Source organism: Leopardus geoffroyi, chromosome C3 (assembly GCF_018350155.1).
Source record: "Leopardus geoffroyi isolate Oge1 chromosome C3, O.geoffroyi_Oge1_pat1.0, whole genome shotgun sequence".
NCBI lineage: Eukaryota > Metazoa > Chordata > Mammalia > Carnivora > Felidae > Leopardus > Leopardus geoffroyi.
In genome coordinates this window covers 147,384,917-147,405,647 of record NC_059338.1, presented here as the reverse complement: position 1 = coordinate 147,405,647, position 20,731 = coordinate 147,384,917, and the positions used below count along the sequence as shown (strand labels likewise).

At 40.9% G+C, this 20,731-nt stretch overlaps 1 protein-coding gene across 2 annotated transcripts in view; it reads right to left on the bottom strand.

The window, feature by feature from the left end:
- Positions 1 to 20,127, bottom strand: part of LYPLA1 (lysophospholipase 1) — a 31,952-nt gene extending 11,825 nt beyond the window's left edge. Inside the window, exons 1-5 of one of the 2 annotated variants that reach the window (XM_045455308.1) lie at positions 19,982 to 20,127; positions 18,460 to 18,491; positions 3,374 to 3,439; positions 1,548 to 1,595; positions 227 to 297 (exon numbers count right to left, since the gene is read on the bottom strand). In XM_045455308.1, the coding sequence (XP_045311264.1) occupies positions 227 to 297; positions 1,548 to 1,588 (112 nt within the window). In that variant the 5' untranslated portion in view covers positions 1,589 to 1,595; positions 3,374 to 3,439; positions 18,460 to 18,491; positions 19,982 to 20,127. Of the gene's footprint in view, positions 1 to 226; positions 298 to 1,547; positions 1,596 to 3,373; positions 3,440 to 18,459; positions 18,492 to 19,443; positions 19,697 to 19,981 lie in introns of those variants that run through there. The other variant, XM_045455307.1, reaches the window with a different exon arrangement.
- Positions 20,128 to 20,731: the final 604 nt, after the last annotated feature.

Here is a 20,731-nt window from a genome sequence, read left to right as displayed (position 1 = left end):
TACTAAGTTTGATAAAGACCATTCTTCCCTATTCACCTCACCTTCGTTGCCTACAGTTAAGGGAGTCCATTTGGCAAACAACTTAAGAGTGTGATCAGAAAGAAAGGAAATAGCATCACCTACTAAGTTCAGATAATTGTACACCGGATTTCATCAGTATCAATAAAACTACTGAAGCCACTAAAATAAGAATTCTTTTGTCTTCGTAAAATTTTTCTGTACTTACCATTTTCTGCTGCCTGTTTAATTCCAGGTTCATCCTCCTGTGATTCTGGTGAAAGCCCAATAATATCGAACCTGGAAAACACGGCAAAATCTTAAAAGAGCTATTTGATTCTAAAAATAGGTATTTATGGTAAGTACATTTCACTAAACTCATGGTAGTCTGGATTAAAAGGGCAAACCATGAACATGAAACTCAAATTAAAATGTCTACAGAGGCCAAAATAGAACTTAAATGTGTGAATATGACATTCTACACGTTCCTTTCACCAACTAGATACAGATTCTAATGTTAAAAAATCACACTGCCACATAATTTTAGAGTAAGAACATCTAAGAAAATACCTAATCCAGTCCTACACCCAAGCAGGAACTGCGATGCATACTCCCCTAAAAAGTCTGCAATGAGTTCCAGCCACTCCCCTCCCCTTCTACTGCACCATAGGTCAGTCCAATGGGACAGAGCTACTTTACGCCGTCACTCTCTCATGCACTATCTCATAGCTATTAAGCAGAGGTATTATACTGATCTCTAGCCACGTTCTTCAAAACGTTTTCATCGTACATTGTAGGTACCTCACACCAGAGCCCCAAAGGAAGCTTTCCTCTTCTCTGTCAGGCCCTTTCCATTTCCCTACTGGGTTATATCCTCTCATTGTGGTCTCTAGCTACGTTCGCTAGAAATTGTGGTTCTGGATAGGAGTTTTGCCAGAGAAGGAAGATGAAAGAACCAAAGGGCAAAATAGGCAGGAACCTGTGAAAACTGCCAAGAAATCCAGGGTAGGCAGAAAGGAAGTGAAGGGGTGGGTAAGAAATGGGTGGCAACAAGTAGAGAGGACAAGAGGACAATAGACTGGAAGTAGCTTAGAGGAACGAAGAACTGACTCTACTTCCTGACTATAAAACATACAGGGAATGTGAAAATATCTTGAGAGTGCGGAAGAGGAAGTGGTCTCCTTAAAAACTTGTCAACTCTCCACAAAAGCAAGAAGTTGGAAGGGTGTAAGGTTGTGGCTTAATCAGAGTTATGCCACATGGGGTCACTCAAACCAACAAAGGTTTATCAGGCAGTAGGAGATATTTTCTACACTATTTCTATCTACCTATTCTCTCCCATTCCTCTACCTCTTGGCACAGCTCCTCAAGTTTACCCCTGAATCTAAAATACAAAATTTAAATAATTAAAGGTTAAACGTAAAGTTAATTATGTAACTTTGCAACTTAAAAATAGCTAATTAAAAACTGCTATATGCAAAAGCACTTCTAATAAAAAACAAAAAAACTAAGTGTAAATAAAAAGGTCTTATTGAATAATTCTTACTTACCAGGAAGGCATAGCCATGTTCATATTCAATGTTACAGGCATAACTGGTCTACATAGGAAAGAAAAAAACCGCAAAGTGAGAGGAATATAACAAGGCATAAAACCTGATACATTCCATCACTGAAGGATAGAGAATTACTTCAGGCTTACACAAAATTGTATGCTACAATTTCAACACCGAGCTGTGTCACCGCATCCACATTGCATCATTTTCTCTACACATCCTCCAAATGTGTTCTGAAGACAGAGCAGCAGGTGTTCAGGACCATGCTTGGCAAATAAAAACATTTTCCTTTCTCAACACTCTTATTTAATACTTTCAAGCCAGACATTTTCTTACAAAAATGTGTAACCAAGACAGCTGGAAATGCATAAAATATAAGACTCTGGCTAAGTCTAAGGAAACGAGCAATTTACCACACAGATATGGTACATCAATTCCCATATGCTCAGATTATATTTTTGCTTATTTTCTAAGTTTCAGCTATGTAGTTGCTTAAGAGACCTCTAAATAAATATGGGAGATAGACGTTTTGCCAAAGTGTCCACTACACTCAGTTCAAGTCTTTGATGGACAATCTGTTGGATAACCTGAATGTAGCTAGATAAAAAAGGAAAGAGAAATAAATACACTATAACTACATCTCATCACTATCCTCCTGATTCATAAAACAAGTCTACCTTAGTTAGAGGTTACAAATCTTATCACAATTTCTTTGAGAACATGAATTTCCCTAGGTTGGGAAATGGCCTTAAATCAAATTCAATCTTGGGGCCAATCACAACACATGAGAACATTCTAATTAATCAAGAATTGTCTCTGGGGCGCCTGGGTGGCTCAGTCGGTTAAGCGTCTGACTTCGGCTCAGGTCACGATCTCGCGGTCCGTGAGTTCGAGCCCCGCGTCGGGCTCTGTGCTGACAGCTCAGAGCCTGGAGCCTGTTTCAGATTCTGTGTCTCCCTCTCTCTCTGCCCCTCCCCCGTTCATGCTCTGTCTCTCTCTGTCTCAAAAATAAACACTAAAAAAAAAAAAAAAAAAAAAAAAGAACTGTCTCTTACATGAGTCAGAATAGAGGACACAGTAACCCTGGCCAGAGTATTTGGTAGTCTACAGAGGTAAGATGAACCACCTGTTTAAGGATACAAAGGGGACAGAATGTATTCTTACCTAATCAGATATGTTTCCTCCTTCCATTTCTTCTTTCACATTTATCAGCTCTACTGCTACCACCACTTCTGAGGATGAACTAACCTACTAGCATGAACTCGAATCACAGTTGTCTTCTCCATGGTGACTGTTTCTCGGCAACATTCTGACCTAAAATGTTGCCAATCTCAGCAATTGTCTGTTTCCTGAAAACTTTATAGTTTCTTTTTGACATCCACAAGCATCTCCAGAATTTAAAACCAAACCTATGAGACTTCAAAACCTGTGGTTTTTTTCCCCACGGTGTATCACAATGCCTTTAGCTGATAAACTTTAGGAGTGTTTCCAACATAGTAAAGACAAACTTGACAAGTAAATAAATCCCCTTGTGGATATCCTTGGATCTCAGATGTTTGTATATCTAAAGGAATTTTTCTGGTTCTCAGTTCAACTGACCTTCAAGAGAACATTATTTTAAATTTCCCAACATAACAGGAAAAAAATTCTATGTAGCCAAGTCACCAGTTTAGTTTGAAAGAATTTACTAATCTTTACTTTTAAACCAAATATTTAAAAGGACAAAAACAAATTATATTTAAATGCTTTTCTAGAAAAGTAAAGCTATCACAATGATTCCTCTCCAGATTCTGACTCACAAATGTAAAGATTAAAATACTTACGCATGCGGGCAGATATATTTGATATGTGAACTTCTGATACCCGCGAAGGCTTCTGCCCATCCATGCCTGGTAGGGAAATTATGTGAATAATGCCATTAGATACTGTTTTAAATCCCAATAAATTAGTAACGGAATAGTACTTTAAAAAACTTGCAAGGATAAATGTAGCTCTTTATAATACCATAAAAGTATGGGCCGTCAATGCTATTAAAACGCCACAACAACCCAAAGGCTACTAAGCTTTGTCTACAAATAAAGATGAGCTCTCCTGATTTCTGAAGAGCAGTGTGTTTTCTTTCACGGATTTCCACAGGGCTTTACTATTTACAAAATACAGGTATATTTATCTCTCTATAACCTCACAACAAAGTAGACAAGACAGATAATATAAATCATATTTTATATGATGGAAGAAACCTCAGAAGTAAATCAGTTGTCTAATATCTCTACATGCTTCTACTCTAATGAAAATAACTTTAATTAACATTCTTTCCTTGTGTGTATTATACATGTTCAAAATGGAATACGAGAAAAACTAAAAAAAAAATAAAACAGTAAATCACAATCCTTCGAGCTGCAAATAAGCAGCTAATCTTTTGGTGCACTTCCTTCTGATTTTTTTCACGCATAACACCTAAGCAACAGATACAGATTTTACAAAAATGGGATCATACTATACATACATACATACAGTACCTACTTGTTTACACTTGACATCGTAACTGATACTTCCTACATGTTACTTCTATTAAAGCATAAAGGAAAAGTAACCTAAGGGGCGCCTATTGGGCTCATTTGGTAGAGCACGGACTCTTGATCCCTAGGTCATGAGTTCAAGCCCCATGCTGGGCACAGAGCTTATTTTTAAAAAAAAAAAGAAATTAAAAACATTTTTTAAAAAGTAACTTAGGACATTTTTTGTGTGAAATAGTCCAGATATAAATGTTAAATGCAGGGCACCTGGTTGGCTTAGGTGGTAGAGGATGCGACTCTTGTGTGATGAGTTCAAGCCCCATGTTGGGTAAGGAGGCTACTTAAAATTAAAAAAACAATTTAAAATTAAATAAACAAATACAAAAATGTTGAGTGCTTTGGTATTAACTATTCTTCTATTTTAATACACCTCTCCCAAAAGTGTTAAAGGCATATAGAAAAATCAGTAACAACTGTAGTAATATTTACACTTATATAACAACACTAAGTCAGGCACTATTCTAGAGTTGTAGGAGTTGCTTGCATGTGTAAATGTGTGTTTAATTTTTTTTCAAATCTTTATTTACTTTTGAGAGAGAGAGAGTGTGAGCAGGGGAGGAACAGAGAGAAAGGGAGACACAGAATCCAAAGCAGGCTCTAGGCTCTGAGCTGTCAGCACAGAGCCTGATGTGGGGCTTGAACCCACAAACTGCGAGATCATGACCTGAGCTGAAGTTGGACACTTAACTGACTGAGCCACCCAGGCGCCCCTAAATGTGTGTTTATATGTGAGTTCATGTGTGTGTACATATATGAGACTTCACTCTGAAAACTACAAAAATGTTGAAAGAAATTAAAGATCTATGTAAATGGACATCTCATGTTCATGGACCAGAAAACTTAATATTCTTAAGGTGACAGTACACACAAACTGATCTACAGAGTCCATGCAATCTCTATCAGAATCATTGCTGGCTTTGCAGAAATTGACAAGCCAATTCCAAAATTCATTTGGACATGCAAGAGACCCAGAAGAGCCAAAACAATCTTAAAAACGAGTAAGGTTGGGGGCACCTGGATGGCTCATTCGGTTAAGTATCTGACTTCATCTCAGGTCATATCTCACAGTTCATGGGTTCATACCCTGCATCAGCCTCTGTGCTGACAGCTCAGAGCCGGGAGCCTGCTTCAAATTCTGTGTCTCCCTCTCTCTCTGCTCCTCCCCGACTCGTGCTCTGTCTCTGTCTCTCTCTCAAAAATAAATAAACATTAAAAAAAAATTTAATGAGTGAGGTTGGAGGCCTCACACTTCCCAATTTCAAAAGACTTAAGCCTAAGAGATAAAACTATAAAACTCCCAGAAGAAAATACATGGAAATCTTGTAACCTTAGATTGGGTAATGATTTCTTAGATACCAAAAGCACAAGCAACAACAAAATTTTCAAAAAAAAATCATCAAAATTCAAAACCATTATGCTTCAAAGAACATTACAAAGAAAGTGAAAAGACAACCTACAGAATGGGAGAAATATTTGCAAAACATACATTCAGTAAGGGTCTAGGATCCATAACATATAAAGAACTCTTAAAACCCACAAACAGAAAGACAACCTAAACATAAACAGGTAAAGGACCTGAAAAGACATTTTTCCAAAGATATACAAATGGCCAACATGGATAGGAAAAGATGCTCAGCATTATTAGTCATTAGGTACATGCAAATAAAATCACAATACCACTTCACACCCTCTAGGATGGCTATAATCAAAAGACAAGGGGTGCCTTGCTAGCTCAGTCGGCAGGGCATGCAAACTCTGATCTCAAGGTTGTAGTAAGTTTTGAGTCCCATGTTGGATGTACTTAAAAATAAAATCTTAAAAAAAAAAAAAAGACAGAAACAAGTGTTAATGAGGATGGGGAGAAATCAGAATTTTCATGTACTGCTGGTAACATGAAGTTACCATATGAACGAGCAATTCTACTCAAAGAAATATGATCAACAAGAAAAAGGAATGAAGTACTAACATATGCTACAACATGGATGAACCTTATAAACATTAGGTTAAGTAAAGAAAGCCGTTACAAAAGACCATGTTATATGATTCCATTTATACGAAATGTCCAGAATAGGTGAATCTATAGGTATAGAAAATAGTGGTTACCTAGGGCTGAGAATATAGGGGGGCGGGTTTCAGGGTGATAACGAGTACAGGGTTTCTTTTTGGAATAAAAATGGCTGCACAGTTTTGTGAATATATTAAAGGGTGAACTGCAGAATTCAAGTGGGTGAATTGTGCGGTATATCTCAAACTGTTGCCAAAAGAAATACATGACGCGAGCCCAGTCATGAGAAAACATTAAAACTAAGTTGAGGGTCATTCTACAGAATATACAAAGGTAAGGCTCTGTATTTTAAAAATATAAAGGCTATGAAAATGAACCTGGACCACTTTCTTACACCATACACAAAAATAAACTCAAAATGGATGAAAGACCTCAGTGTAAGACAGGAAGCCATCAAAATCCTCAAGGAGAAAGCAGGCAAAAACCTCTTTGATCTTGGTCGCAGCAACTTCTTACTCAACACGTCTCCAGAGGCAAAGGAAACAAAAGCAGAAATGAACTATTGGGACCTTATCAAAATAAAAAGCTTCTGCACAGCGAAGGAAACAATCGGCAAAACTAAAAGGCAACCGATGGGAGAAGATATTTGCAAATGGCATATCAGATAAAGGGTTAGTATCCAAAATCTATAAAGAACTTGTCAAACTCAACACCCAAAAAACAAATAATCCAGTGAAGAAATAGGCAAAAGACATGAACAGACACTTCTCCAAAGAAGACATCCAGATGGCCAACTGACACATGAAAAAATGCTCAACATCACACAATATCAGGGAAATACAAATCGAAACCACAATGAGACACCACCTCACACCTGTCAGAATGGCTAACATGAACAACTCAGGCAACAACAGATGTTGGCGAGGATGCGGAGAAAGAGGATCTCTTTTGCATTGTTGGTGGGAATGCAAGCTGGTGCAGCCATTCTGGAAACCGGTATGGAGGTTCCTCAAACAACTAAAAATACAACTACCCCATGACCCAGCAATTGCACTATTAGGTATTTATCCAAGGGATACAGGTATGCTGTTTCGAAGGGGCACATACACCCCCATGTTTATAGCAGCACTATCAACAACAGCCGAAGTATGGAAAGAGCCCAAATGTCCACCGATGAATGAATGGATAAAGACGATGTGGTATATATGCACAATGGAGTATTACTTGGCAATCAAAAAGAATGAAATCTTGCCATTTGCAACTACGTGGATGGAACTGGAGGGTATTATGCTAAGTGAAATTAGTCAGAGAAAGACAAAGATCATATGGCTTCACTCATATGAGGACTTTAAGACACAGATGAGCACAAGGGAAAGGAAGCAAAAATAATATAAAAACAGGGAGGGGGGAAACATAAGAGACTCTTAAACATGGAGAACAAACAGAGGGTTTCTGGAGGTTGTGGGAGGGGAGATGGGCTAAATGGGTAAGGAGCATTAAGGAATCTACCCCTGAAATCACTGTTGTACTATATGCTAACTAACTTGCAGGTAAATTAAAAAAATTAAAAATCTATATATACATCTATATATAAAGGAAATGAGAGATAGACTAATAAACTGTTTCGTAACAGACATGATAGCTAAAAGTAACACAAATTACTGGAAAGGATCTTAGACCAGGAAGGAAACACATAGTTGGGAAAGTTGGCAAAACCTGAATGGATTAGGGGATGCCTGGATGGCTCAGTTGGTTGTGCATCGGACTTGGGCTCAGGTCATGATCTCACGGTTCATGAGCTTAAGCCCTGCATCAGGCTCTGTGCTGACAGCTAAGAGCCTGGAGCCTGCTTCAGATTCTCTCTCTCTGTCTCTCTGTTTCTCCCCGCCCCTCCTGGGATTCTCTCTCTCTCTGTCCCTCAGTTGGGCCATGTATCTCTCTCTCCCTCAAAAAAAAAAAAAAAAAAGACTTCTGATTACTAGATAATGAGCATATATATATAGAGACAGAGAAAGAGCTTGAATGCAAGCACAGTTGTACAATGTAGTAAAAGATAAACAATTGGGGAAGCTTGGCAACAAAGATATGGAATGATTAGCACAAGTGACCAAAGACAGAAAAAGATAAACTAGAATTCATCAGGATTAAAACTGTTGTGCTTTAATGTACACTATCAAGAAAGTGAAAAGATAACCCTTAGATTGGGGGATAATATTTGAAAATCACATACATGAGGTTTCCATTATCTAAAATATATTTTTATTTTTATTTTTTTAAGTTTATTTATTATTTTTAGTAATCTCTACATTCAATGTGCGGCTGGAACTCACGACCCTGAGATCAAGAATCACATGCTCTTCCAACTAAGCCAGCCAGGCTCTCCTAGAATATATTTTTATTTTTTAATTATTATTATTTTTAGTTTTGAGAGAGAGAGAGAGAGAGAGAGAGAGAGAGCGCACAAGTAGGTGTGGGGAAGGGGCAGAGAGAAAGGGGGAAAGAGCATTCCAAGCAGGCTCTGAGCTGACAGCAGTGAGCCCAATGGAGGGCTCGAACTCACAAACTGCAAGATCATGCCTGAGCCGAAGTTGGACACTTAACTGACTGAGCTGCACAGGAGACCCTAGCATATATTTTTAAAGTCTTAAAAATCAACAAGAAAAAAGACAACTTGGTTTTAAAAATGGGCAAAGGGCTTGCACAGATATTTCTCTAATGAAGATATATAAATGGCCAAATAAGCACATGAAAAGATGATCAACTTCATCAGTCACTAGGAAATGCAATTAAAAACCCAAACACTTCACACTCGATAGGATGGCTATAATCCAAAAGAAAGAGAATAACAAATACTGGTGAGAATGTGGAAAAATCAGAACCTTCTTACACTGTTAGTAGAACAGGAAAATGGTACAGCCACTGTGGACAACAAACGGTCTGGGAGCTCCTCAAAGGGTTAAACAGTTACCACTGACTCAGCAACTGTTCAAGTGAACGGAAAACCTATATTCATGTAAAATCTTGCACATGGATGTTCTGAGTAGCACTAATCATAACAGCCAAGAGGACGAAACAATTCAAATGTTCATCAACTGATAAATTTAAAAACTATGGTATATTCATAAGATCAATACATGGCTATCACTCCATGGAATATTATTTGAGAATAAAAGGAATAAAGTACTGATACATGTCACAACATGAATGAACCTGAAAAACATGCTATGTGAAAGAATGCATACCAAAAAGGTCAAATATTGTCCAATTCCATTTATATGAGATATCCAGAAGAGGTAAATCCATAGAAACCACAGGGAGATTAGTGGTTGCCAGGGAAGGGAATAAAGAATATCTGCTAAGGGGTGTGCCATTTCTTTGGGGGATGTTGAAAATATCCTGCAATTAACACCTTAGTGATGGTTCCACAACTTTGTAAATATACTAAAAACTATGGAATTGTACACTTTAAAAGAGTTGCTTTTATGATATGCAAATCATATTTCAATAAATAACATTAACAACTGAAGAAGTTTTTAAAAAGGGGCAGGCCAGAACTGAACTGTGGCCCACTGTTTGCCAACCACTCTTCTACGCAAGAAATACTAAGAACTCTTATGAGAAAAAGAACAGAAATCTTGAGTTCTAGTCCAACTCTGCCTCTATGTAGAAGCGTGGATACAGACAGCTCAGACTAGTGGCTTTCAAAGTGTTCTCTCCACATCAGTAATAATATCTGGGAACTTGTCAGAAATGCAAATTGCCGGGCCCCATCCCAGACCCAGTGAATCAGAAACTCTGGTGGTGGGGACCACATTGAGCCTTCCAGGTGATTTTTATGCATATTAAAGTATGAGAATCAATGCTTTTCCAGTCCTTAGTTTTCCCATCCATAATCTCCCCATCGCTTATAAAAAATCTTCTTTGAATGTTTATTTTTATTATTTTTCTTTAAAAAAATTTTTTTTTAATTTACTGTTTATTTATTTTGAGAGAGAGAGAGAAAGAGAGAGCACGAGAAGGGGAGGACCAGAGAGAGAGAGAGAGAGGGAGAGAGAGAGAGAGACAGAGAATCTGAAGCAGGCTCCAGGCTCTGAGCTGTTAGCACAGAGCCAGACACAGGGCTCAAACTCATGAGCTGTGAGATCATGACGTGAGCCGAAGTCAGATGCTCAACCGACTGAGCCACCCAGGCGCCCCTAAAGATCTTTGACTGTAACTGAATTATACAAAAGTATGGCCAACTTGTTTCCAGTCCTTTTGTTAATTTTCAAAGTCAGTGGAAACCTCAAGATTCAAGAAGTCGACACAAAGCTTCAGTTAAATGAACAACCTACTGTTCAGAAACCTAGATCAATCAGAATATATTTCACTTATTTGAAACAGAAAAAGAAAACAAAACGTGCACACACACATACACATACAAAGGTTTTCTGAGTCCAAAAAAAATTTCCAGGCATATCCCAAGAAATATCACAAATTCACACTATTTTATTTCTCAATTGTGCTTTTAGAAAAGACTCAACAAAGTAAAGTCTATTTCCATTATCCTCACTACTCCATAGTAATATGGTGTGGAACTAAAAACAAAGATTCCAGGTTTGTACAAGAAGCACTACTTATTACCATCCCTGTCCCAGTAGCACATCAGTTACAGAATCTCTCCTATCTGTCCTAATGAGTCTTACCAACTATCTGGCTAAGAGCAAAACGACCCAAGGTGGGTCAGATTCATTTTTTTTTTTTTATGTCTACTTATTTTTGAGAGATACAGCTTGAGTGGGGGATGGGGAGAGAGTAGGGAGACACAGAATCTGAAGCAGGCTCCAGGCTCTGAGCTGTCAGCACAGAGCCCGATGTGGGGCTTGAACCCTCAAGATATGAGATCATGACCTGAGCCAAAGTCAGACGCTCAACCAACTGAGCCACCCAAGCGCCCCAAGAGTAGGTCAGATTTTTTTTTTTTTTTTTAGTTTTTTAAAATGTTTGTTTCTATTTGAGAGAGAGACAGAGACAGAGAGACAGAGCTCGAGCCAGGGAGGGGCAGAGAGAGAGAGGGAGTCAGAACCTGAAGCAGGCACCAGGCTCCAAGCTGTTAGCACAGAGCCCAACGCAGGGCTCGAACTCATGAGCCATGAGATCATGACCTGAACCAAAGTCAGACGCTTAACTGACTGAGCTACCACCAGAATTAGGGTTGATATAAAGTCAGAGCTGGGGTGGTCCATTTTGATCAGAAAAATGTGTCAGCTGAGGAAATTGTGCAAATACACAGAAAGAAGCAAAAGTAAGAGACCACAAGGGGATGAAAGGCAGAGAGATGAAAGGCACTTTGGTGCATGCAGTTGACTGAATCGTACCCACCAAAATTCATGTTCACCTGGAACATCAGAACGTGACCTTACTTGGAAATAGGCTCTTTGCAGATGTAATCTGTTAAGGATCAAGATGGGATTTATTAGGATTAGGGTGGGCCCTAAATCTAGTAACTGGTGTCCTTATTAGAAATGAGAAAAAAAAATGAGGAAAGTACACAGACTAACAGCAAAATGGTCATGTGAGGAGGGAGGCAGAGACTGGAAGTAACTATCAAAAGCCAAGGAACTGTCACAACCTGGAAGAGGCACAGGGTTCTCCCCAACAGCTTTTGCAGGGAGCATTTGTAGTCCTTTTGACACCCTGACACTGGACTCCTAACTTCTTTAACTGTGAGAATAAATTTCTGTGGCTTTAAGCCATCTAGTTTGTAGTGTTTTACTATGGCAGCCCTAGGAAACTTAATATACTTGGTGACTAATTCCCATTATAGGTCTTGCCCCTTAATTCCTCATTCATTCATTTATCTACTCAGCACTTAGTTCTTCTACGTATCCAGTAGCGTCCAAGCCCTGAGGATGCAGTATTAAGTTAAATAGAAAATACCTGTGTTCTCAGGTGACTTTTATTTCAATGAAATTAAAAAAATCTTTGCCTTCTTGGAGCTTATATGCTAATGAGCTATCTTGTATCCTTCCATAAATTTTGTATAAACTAGTTGAACAGTTTTCTAGTCCTTGTAACTAAATGATCCCCAAATCCCACTCTATAATTCTCTTAGTTCTTGATTACAAAAAGACCTGCAAATGAACGGTCACAAAATATACCCATGTTGCCAATTCAATATTATTTTTTATCTTACTTGATCTCTCAGTTAAGACTTAATCTACTTAAACATTTGTCTTTGAAACTTTATTTTTGTCTTTTTAATGTTTATTTATTTTTAGAGAGAGAGAGAGAGAGCACGTGCAAGCAGGGGAGGGGCAGAGACAGAGAGGGAGAGAGAGAGAGAATCCCAAGTAGGCTCCGCACTACCAGTGCAGAGCCCGATGCAGGGTTTGATCTCCCGAATCATGAGATCCTGACCCAAGCCGAAATCGAGTCAGCTGCTTACTCGACTGAGCTTCTCAGGCGCCCCTGTCTTTTTTTTTTTTTTCTTTTGAAACTTTCTTTTCTAAGCTTTAAAATCTCCACAGCCTAGAAAATTCTCATGTAGATTGGTAATACAGACCAGTAACTCCTGGAACATATGGAGGGAAGTTTACATGAAGAGGGCCAAGTTTTCCACCTGGCCTTTTCTCCTTCCCTGGAACTGAGCTTTCAAGTGTCACATTCAGCGGTGTGGGGGCGAGGGGGGCGGTCAGGTGTGGAGGTAGTTCCCATGTATGAAGGAAAGCTGTGGGCGGGGCACCTGGAGGGGTGATGAGGCAATGCCAAACCACACTACTGGCCAAAACTGCAGAACAGAAGCCAGGTTTCTTATGGAGTTACAAATACGGAAAGAGGGAAGGCTAGCATAATCCCAGTGGTGCTGACTGGAACTGGAGGAAATCAGTATAAAGCCCCAAATTTTAATATATGTAAATTTCAAAACTGATATAGATGCGTGTCCACACATGTATGTTATGTAGCTACACTTCCAGTTTTGTCTACGGAAAGGATCTAGAAGTAACGATTCCTTCAACAAGCACATCCGGCACTCAGATCTAGGTTCCTAAATAATACTCCACGAAAAGGAACCAGAGCTCTTGAAAAAAATGGCTGAGTCCCGGGACTGAAGTAGGAAAAATATAAGATGATCCTGGAACAGATCTTGCTGTATCAGAAAGCAGGGAAGTGCTCAAGGAATGATGGAGACATGTCCCATAAGAGCAGCTTGAAGGGGCTCCCGCTAGCCAACTACAAGATGATTTGACGTCAAAAATGATAGATTTAAGTTTGTAACCCTCAGAGTAAAACAGCAATCCAAGAGTCTGTCCTGATTTGACACTTTAAAATGAATAAATGAATATATGTATACATAATAAGTAAGGGAGAAGGGAGAGTTGCCAATGAATAAATCTAGAATGAAGGATTTTTTGAAAAGATCATGATTTGGAACTTTCACAATAATAGGTATGGACAAGAATCATTAATGGACACTAAATCCATAGGTGAAAATTTGGCGAGAAACATGTTTTCATAATATCGAAGCATCTCCCTGTGGGGAAACAGGTTCTACTTACATAAATGGGTTAGAAAAAAGCTTAGAGTGGAAAGCCGCCACCATGGGGGAGAAAGCACCCGAGGATAGCTAGCAGGACATTAGAATGGGGTCAGGAGTAGCTTATTACATCACCTGCAGGAAACTACTGTCCATCTGACGCCAATATACTACTGTTCTTTGATTACAAACTCCACTTGCCCTCCAGACCCTTTGCTTCTTCCACAGAAGTTAATGATTAGTCTATTTTCCCCACGTTCACGTGTGTAAGATCTTGTTTTCTTCACGTTCACCACGTGAGTAATATCTTATGAGCTCAATAAATCTGGAGACAAAACCCCTGTTCAGGGCTCTTGTCTCCTCCCGAACACTAGCCTTTCAATTCTGCATCTGCTCTCTTGCCGGACAAGAAAGAACTCCAGACTCATAGTCTGCTACATCTCCCCACAAAATATTTTTAAGTAAACACACTTATTAATTTTACTGTGGAGAAATGGAGCAAACACTATCTTAACCAGGTGAAAAAATGTAGCATCACCAGTGAACAAAAACCAACACAGTATGTGTCTGATACAATCCATAGAGAGGAACACAGCAACACCTGTGTTATTTTTGTCAAAAAAGGCTTAAGTCAGAAGGAGACATTACATAAACCCAAACTGAGGACAGTCCACAAAGTCATTGGCCCGTATTCTCAAAAAGTGTCAAGTCATGAAAGACAAGGAAAGACTGCTCTAGACTGAAGGAGACTAAGGGCACATGATAACTAAACATAACATGTGATCCTGAATTGGATCTGGGGCCCGTAAGAGACATGATTGGGTCAAATCAAGAAAAATGTGATGACAAAAGCAAGATATCTGATGATCAATATTAACTTCCTGATTGACGGGTAACTGTGGTGATGTAGGAATGTTCCTGTACTTACACGATACACACTGCAATTTTATAGAGTAATGAGGCAATACTTCTTCAGTATGTCCCAATTGTTCCAGAGATGTTAACAACTGGGTAATCTGAGAGGAAGAGCATCAGGAGCTCTAAATACTACTTCTGTTAAACATTTATGTAAATTTACAGTTGTTTACAAAGAGCTAAAAATTTCAAAACACAGTAACAATGATGAAATGCCGTTCCCTAAATTTATAGTCCGTACAAAAAAATGGGTAGGGGCAAATTAATAAACATAGAGTGACAGACTTAGAAAATCGTATCATATTAACAACTGAGTCAAGCAAGAATCATCAATGGATGCTAAAAACATTAGGTGAAAGCTTAACGTACAATTTGCAAAGTCTCAAAGTATCTCCCTACAAGTTGCCTTTTTTTTTTTTTTTTTCCCAACGTTTATTTATTTTTGGGACAGAGAGAGACAGAGCATGAACGGGGGAGGGGCAGAGAGAGAGGGAGACACAGAATCGGAAACAGGCTCCAGGCTCTGAGCCATCAGCCCAGAGCCCGACGCGGGGCTCGAACTCACGGACCGCGAGATCGTGACCTGGCTGAAGTCGGACGCTTAACCGACTGCGCCACCCAGGCGCCCCCCTACAAGTTGCTTTTTAAACTACAAAGGGACAATAACTGCAGTAGAGAAACCCGGAAAATGCCATCATGCTCAAGTGATCCAAGTAAACAACAAGGGGACAAATGCTATCATTTGCATGCTGACATGATGCAATGAACAGGACGTATCACCAGGTGAAGTTTGAATAACTCTTGTATTAGACAATGATATCAAGTGTTCAATTTCCCAAACGTGATGAACTGTTCTGGGGTTACATAAAAGACTCTCCTTGTTCTTAAGAAATACATGCTAAAGGGTTTGGAAATAAAGAATCAGGATAACTTCAATTTACTCTCAGGGGGTTCAGCAAACATAGTAACCTATTCAATAGACAGAGATTAGTGAATCTGGGTAAAAGGTATTGAGCAATCTCTATTCTTGCAACTCTTCCACAAATTTGAAAATACTTCAAAATGCAACATTTTTTAAATTGCTATCAAAAATAAGTACTTCTGGGCTTTTGGATTTCAACTAATTTTCATTCTCCTCTCATATTTACAGTTTGAATTTGTTTACAATACTAATATAACATTTTCATAATCCTAACAGCTACTCTTATTTTAGAAGGAAATCTGTGATCTCACACCATACAGTATAGTCTAAAACATATTTCTTTGAATACGAGTTTCACAGTTTATTATACATGTTATTAGCAACATTTTATCATAGGTGTTTCTTTACAGCAGAACTTTTCAGAGTTTTAAACATGCTAGTGCATATGCTAGAAAATTTTTCAAGAGGACAATATGCCACTTCATATTTCCTGGACAGTAAGACATAATGTAAATAAGAGACACCACTGAAAAAAACAGCTTTTTAAGGGGAAAAAAAATCACCACCACAATAAACACACGTGTAGTAAAATGAGCACCAGTCTCAGAAACAAAAATGTGGGGGAAATTATATATTAGAATTGTCAAAATATAGAATTACATGGGTCTCCCAATCATATTTGGTCACCATTTTTTTCATGAGGAATCTAAAAGACACAGACCTGGAGACCTATGTTACCAGACAGTATACCTTGGCTGGTTCTACAAAAGTCTTAACCAAAAAGAAAAAAAAAAAAAAAAAAAAGGCAAAACCTGCCCAGTTTTATAGCAACGAACAAAATCACTTAATCCCCATCATCTGCCAATTTAACCCATATTTTAAACATTAAATTGCCACTTGTCAGATTGATTGCTTCTGAATTTCACCATGTATTCATGGGACCAATTTAGAGTCAGCTTTTATCTCATGAAGTATTTTTAGAATTGGAGACCTTTAATTTTTTACATAAACTTAATTCTTGGTCAAGATGCCTGGATGCTCTTGGTAATTTTAATCTCACATTTCCTTCATCATTTTCAGTCTTTAACTTCAGCTCATGGATGGAATCTGGCTAAATTGGGGTCTACAGAGAATCTTCCTACACTGAAGCTTTCTTCTCTTGGACTGATTCTTTTTTTTTTTTTTTTTTTTTTTTTTTAATTTTTTTTTTCCACGTTTTTATTTATTTTTGGGACAGAGAGAGACAGAGCATGAACGGGGGAGGGGCAGAGAGAGAGGGAGACACAGAATCGGAAACAGGCTCCAGGCTCTGAGCCATCAGCCCAGAGCCCGACGCGGGGCTCGAACTCACGGACCGCGAGATCGTGACCTGGCTGAAGTCGGACGCTTAACCGACTGCGCCACCCAGGCGCCCCTGGACTGATTCTTTAGGCCTGGATCTCCTTAAAGAGAAAGTTACAGGGTAGCAAGTTCCTCCTTGACTTGTCAGGGATTGGTTGTAAAAGAGCTGTGAGACTCTCTTCAGTTAAATAAGAGTTAAAAAAAAAAAAAAAAAAAAAAGTCTGTCATTTTCACAAGACAACATGATTGCCAGAAAGAGTCCTGCAACCTGTTCCCCAGCTCCATACAAGGTATGTGTCATGCACCTCTACTTAGTAGACATAAAAGAATATTAGGAGTCACTTTCAACAATTCATCTAGCCCAACACCTCCTTGGAAAGAACATTTAATGGTTTTTGGCTACTTTATCCAAAATTTATCTATCTTCAGTTTTCCTCCAGTTCTGTAATTTTGCCCAAGTTTCACATTGATAATCACTGGTTGGTTTATTGCTCCATACCCAATGTGGGGCTTGAACTCACCACTCTTGAGACCAAGAGAGAGCCACAGGCTCTACTGACTGAGCCAGACACGTGCCCCTGATAATCACTGCTTTACATTAAAAACAAAAACCTCTCAGGGCACCTCGCTGATGCAGTCGTCCAACTTCAGCTCAGGTCATGATCTCCCGGTTCATGAGCTCGAGCCCTGCGTCGGGCTTTGTGCTGACAGCTCAGAGCCTGGAGCCTGCTTCGGATTCTGTGTCTCCCTCTCTCTCTGCCTCTCCCCCTCTCGCACTCTGTCTCTCTGTCTCAAAAATAAAACAAAACAGGGGCGCCTGGGTGGCTCAGTCAGTTAAACGTCCGACTTCAGCCAGGTCACGATCTCGCGGTCCGTGAGTTCGAGCCCCACGTCAGGCTCTGGGCTGATGGCTCGGAGCCTGGAGCCTGTTTCCGATTCTGTGTCTCCCTCTCTCTCTGCCCCTCCCCCGTTCATGCTCTGTCTCTCTCTGTCCCAAAAATAAATAAACGTTGAAAAAAAAATAAAATAAATAAAACAAAACAGTAAAAAAAAAAAAAAACAAAAACCTTTCCAAAACACACACCTCTCAATACAGAAAAAGCCTAAGGGAAAGATAAATCATGTGACTAGAGTTAGCACAACAAAATTTGGCTCATCAGCCTCCAAATAAATCTTTGAGTGGTCTCCCCTGCACTTCAACTGATTTCTTCTTTTAAGGGACTATCTAAGCTCTCAATCAGAACACCGTAGACCTCACGTTGCTATTATGCGTCTTATCAAAACCAACTACTTCTCAGCCCGTCCTGCAATTTTAACTCCTGGAGAAAGTTCTCAATTGCACACTGTCTCTACAAACATTCCTGCCTATCTCTTGCATCCAATACCCCCAGCAACTCGGAGAAGAGTTTGCAACTTTAATATGTTCCAGAAACAGGAGACGAAACATGACAAATTTAAGATGATGAGAGAAAAATTCAAAAATGAAAAGGTTGTATCTTATTCCTGGGCTGTAAGAAGTAGGACTAACAGCAATCTTCTTTTTATACAATCTTCGAGGCCTTAAACAAACCTTTGATGGTGTAAGTAGGGTTGCATAACCCCATTTCATTACTCTTACTACCAGCGGTACCTACCCTGTATCTCCCAAGCCGTGAAGGAAAATCACCTAAAAGAGAAGAGGGAAAATTAATAAGCAATGCCTAAACAAACCACAGAGAAGCGTTAGACACTGAGGCCTCGGTTACGGTGGATGATGCCGCAATCACAGAGCACTGCCTTCAGCAAGTTCATCAATCTCTACAGACCTCTTAAGTGACGAAAATCTTTAACTTCTCTCCCCGAGTTCCTAAGATAATCAAGGTGGCGTTTTGGCACTTAAAACAGGTCCCAAGTAGACATTCCTAGGTGCAAATGTCCACCCATTTTAAGAAAAAGACTTTGTCTCTTTCCAGTCAAACCATGCAAGCTTCGCATAGGGTGCCGAATTTTTCCATCGCAAAAAGGAACTTCCGGGCGGGGATAAAAAGTTTGAGATCCTCATACCCAAGTTTCCTAAAAAAAAAACAAACAAACAAAAAAAAAACCCCAAAAAACAAAAAACAAAACCAAACCAAAAAACAGCACCTCTGGTTTTGGGAGACACGAAATCTTCAAACTTCTTTAATTTAGAGCAAGAGTGCGAGGTAAGAAAATAAAGCATCACTTCATCAGAAATGAGACAGAAGCATGTTAGAAAGCCACCTCGTGTTAAGGCGCTTGTCCGCTAACGCCACTGTCCCCAAGCTGGGACGGGGGGGAGGGGGGGGCGGGGCGGCGGGGAGGGTTCCGGGGGTCCGGCGGGCCGCACTCGCTCCGCAATGCGGAGGACTCGGGTTCGGGGGCCGTTGAGCGGGAGGGAGGCGAATCCTCCGGGCCGGCCGCGACCCCGGCGCGCTCCGCACGCGCCCTCCGCCCGCGCCGAGCCGCTCTTCCCCACCCCCCCACCCCCCAACGAGGGGCAGGGCGGAGCGCGCCCACCCACCGGTCGCCCACCGGCCTGCGACGCCGACCCCGCGCGAGAGGCGGCAGCCGGCGGCGGGCCGAGCGGGCCCCTCCGAACCCTGGCCGCCGCCACTCACCGCAGCGGTGGCTTTCCGGGCGGCGGGCACGATGGCGGGAAGCGGGGCAGACATGTTATTGCCGCACATACACCGGCTCGACTGACGGCGCGCGTCGGCGGCGGAACGGAGAGCGGGCGCCCGGCCCCGGCCCAAGGGCGTGCGAGCGGCGAGTCCCGGCCCGCCCCTCCGGGCGCGCGCTCAGGCGCGTGCGCGCCAACGAGGCGCCTGGCCGCCCAGCGCCGGCTCCGCGCGCGCCCGCGCTGCGAGACGCCGGTCGGCCCGCCCCTCCCCCGCCGCCCGCTCGTCCGGCGTGTCACAATGCCCGGCTTCTCCGTCCGCCCGATTGGCTGCGACCGAAGCGGACCTTCTGGTGCCCCGCGGCCCGCGAGCGCTCGGTGCGGGTGGCCACGCGGCGCTCCTGCCCGTGGGGCGTCCCGGGCACCCCGGGGAAGGCTCGGAGGCCCAGGCCAGCAGCGTGGTCCCCGGAGCCCAGCTTTATCCTCCGCTCCTGGGGCCCCGTAATGAAAATAATTATCCCCGAAGCCAGTCGTCGTACCCAGTCCCGGATATTCCTTTGTCTCCTGAAGCCAGGGCTGTACTCAGTTCGTAAGAGTCAAGAAGGACTGGACTGGGAGAGGCCGGTGGAGCTTTTGCCGTGTTTCCATTCGGGGCTCTCCTAGTGTGCAGTTTGGGGGTCGACTCCCCTCCTCCTTTAAACTTCACCTGAAAAGGAAAACACTCAATTGTGTGGATCCACAATTTATGACTGACGAATATTAACACTGTACTGATTTAAGCACAAGATTGGATGGCCCCTTTTCTGCACGGTGGCTCAAATTATATCACTTTGTGTATCCGGGAGGCGACAAGAGGCAGAAACGCTTAAAACCAAAATGCCTTGACCTTCAGAAGTTAGCAATTCAGTGGAGAAACTTAAAGGATCTATACAATCTTTACAGAGTAGCACCTAAGGTAGGGAAGGAAGCTGGTGAACAAAAGGGTTTCAAAAACCCACTCCACTTTAATTCACATGGTAACCAGAATGCTGAAGGGTTGGGGATCTTACTGGTACTGTTTTTATGACTCGTATCTTGGATTGGAGTGCTGAGAATTCAAAAATGTTAAGTTGGTGCTCACTTATTGAAAATGATAATGTGACTCATTTCACATAGGAGTATACGTGTTTACGTCAGGCTTTTAAGTATTTGGTTGTGATCTAAATAGAGAAAAACTTTAGTTCTTACTGTGACCACAACATATTCCCTAGTATGTGACTTTTTCTATGATGTAATATGTATAGTTCCCT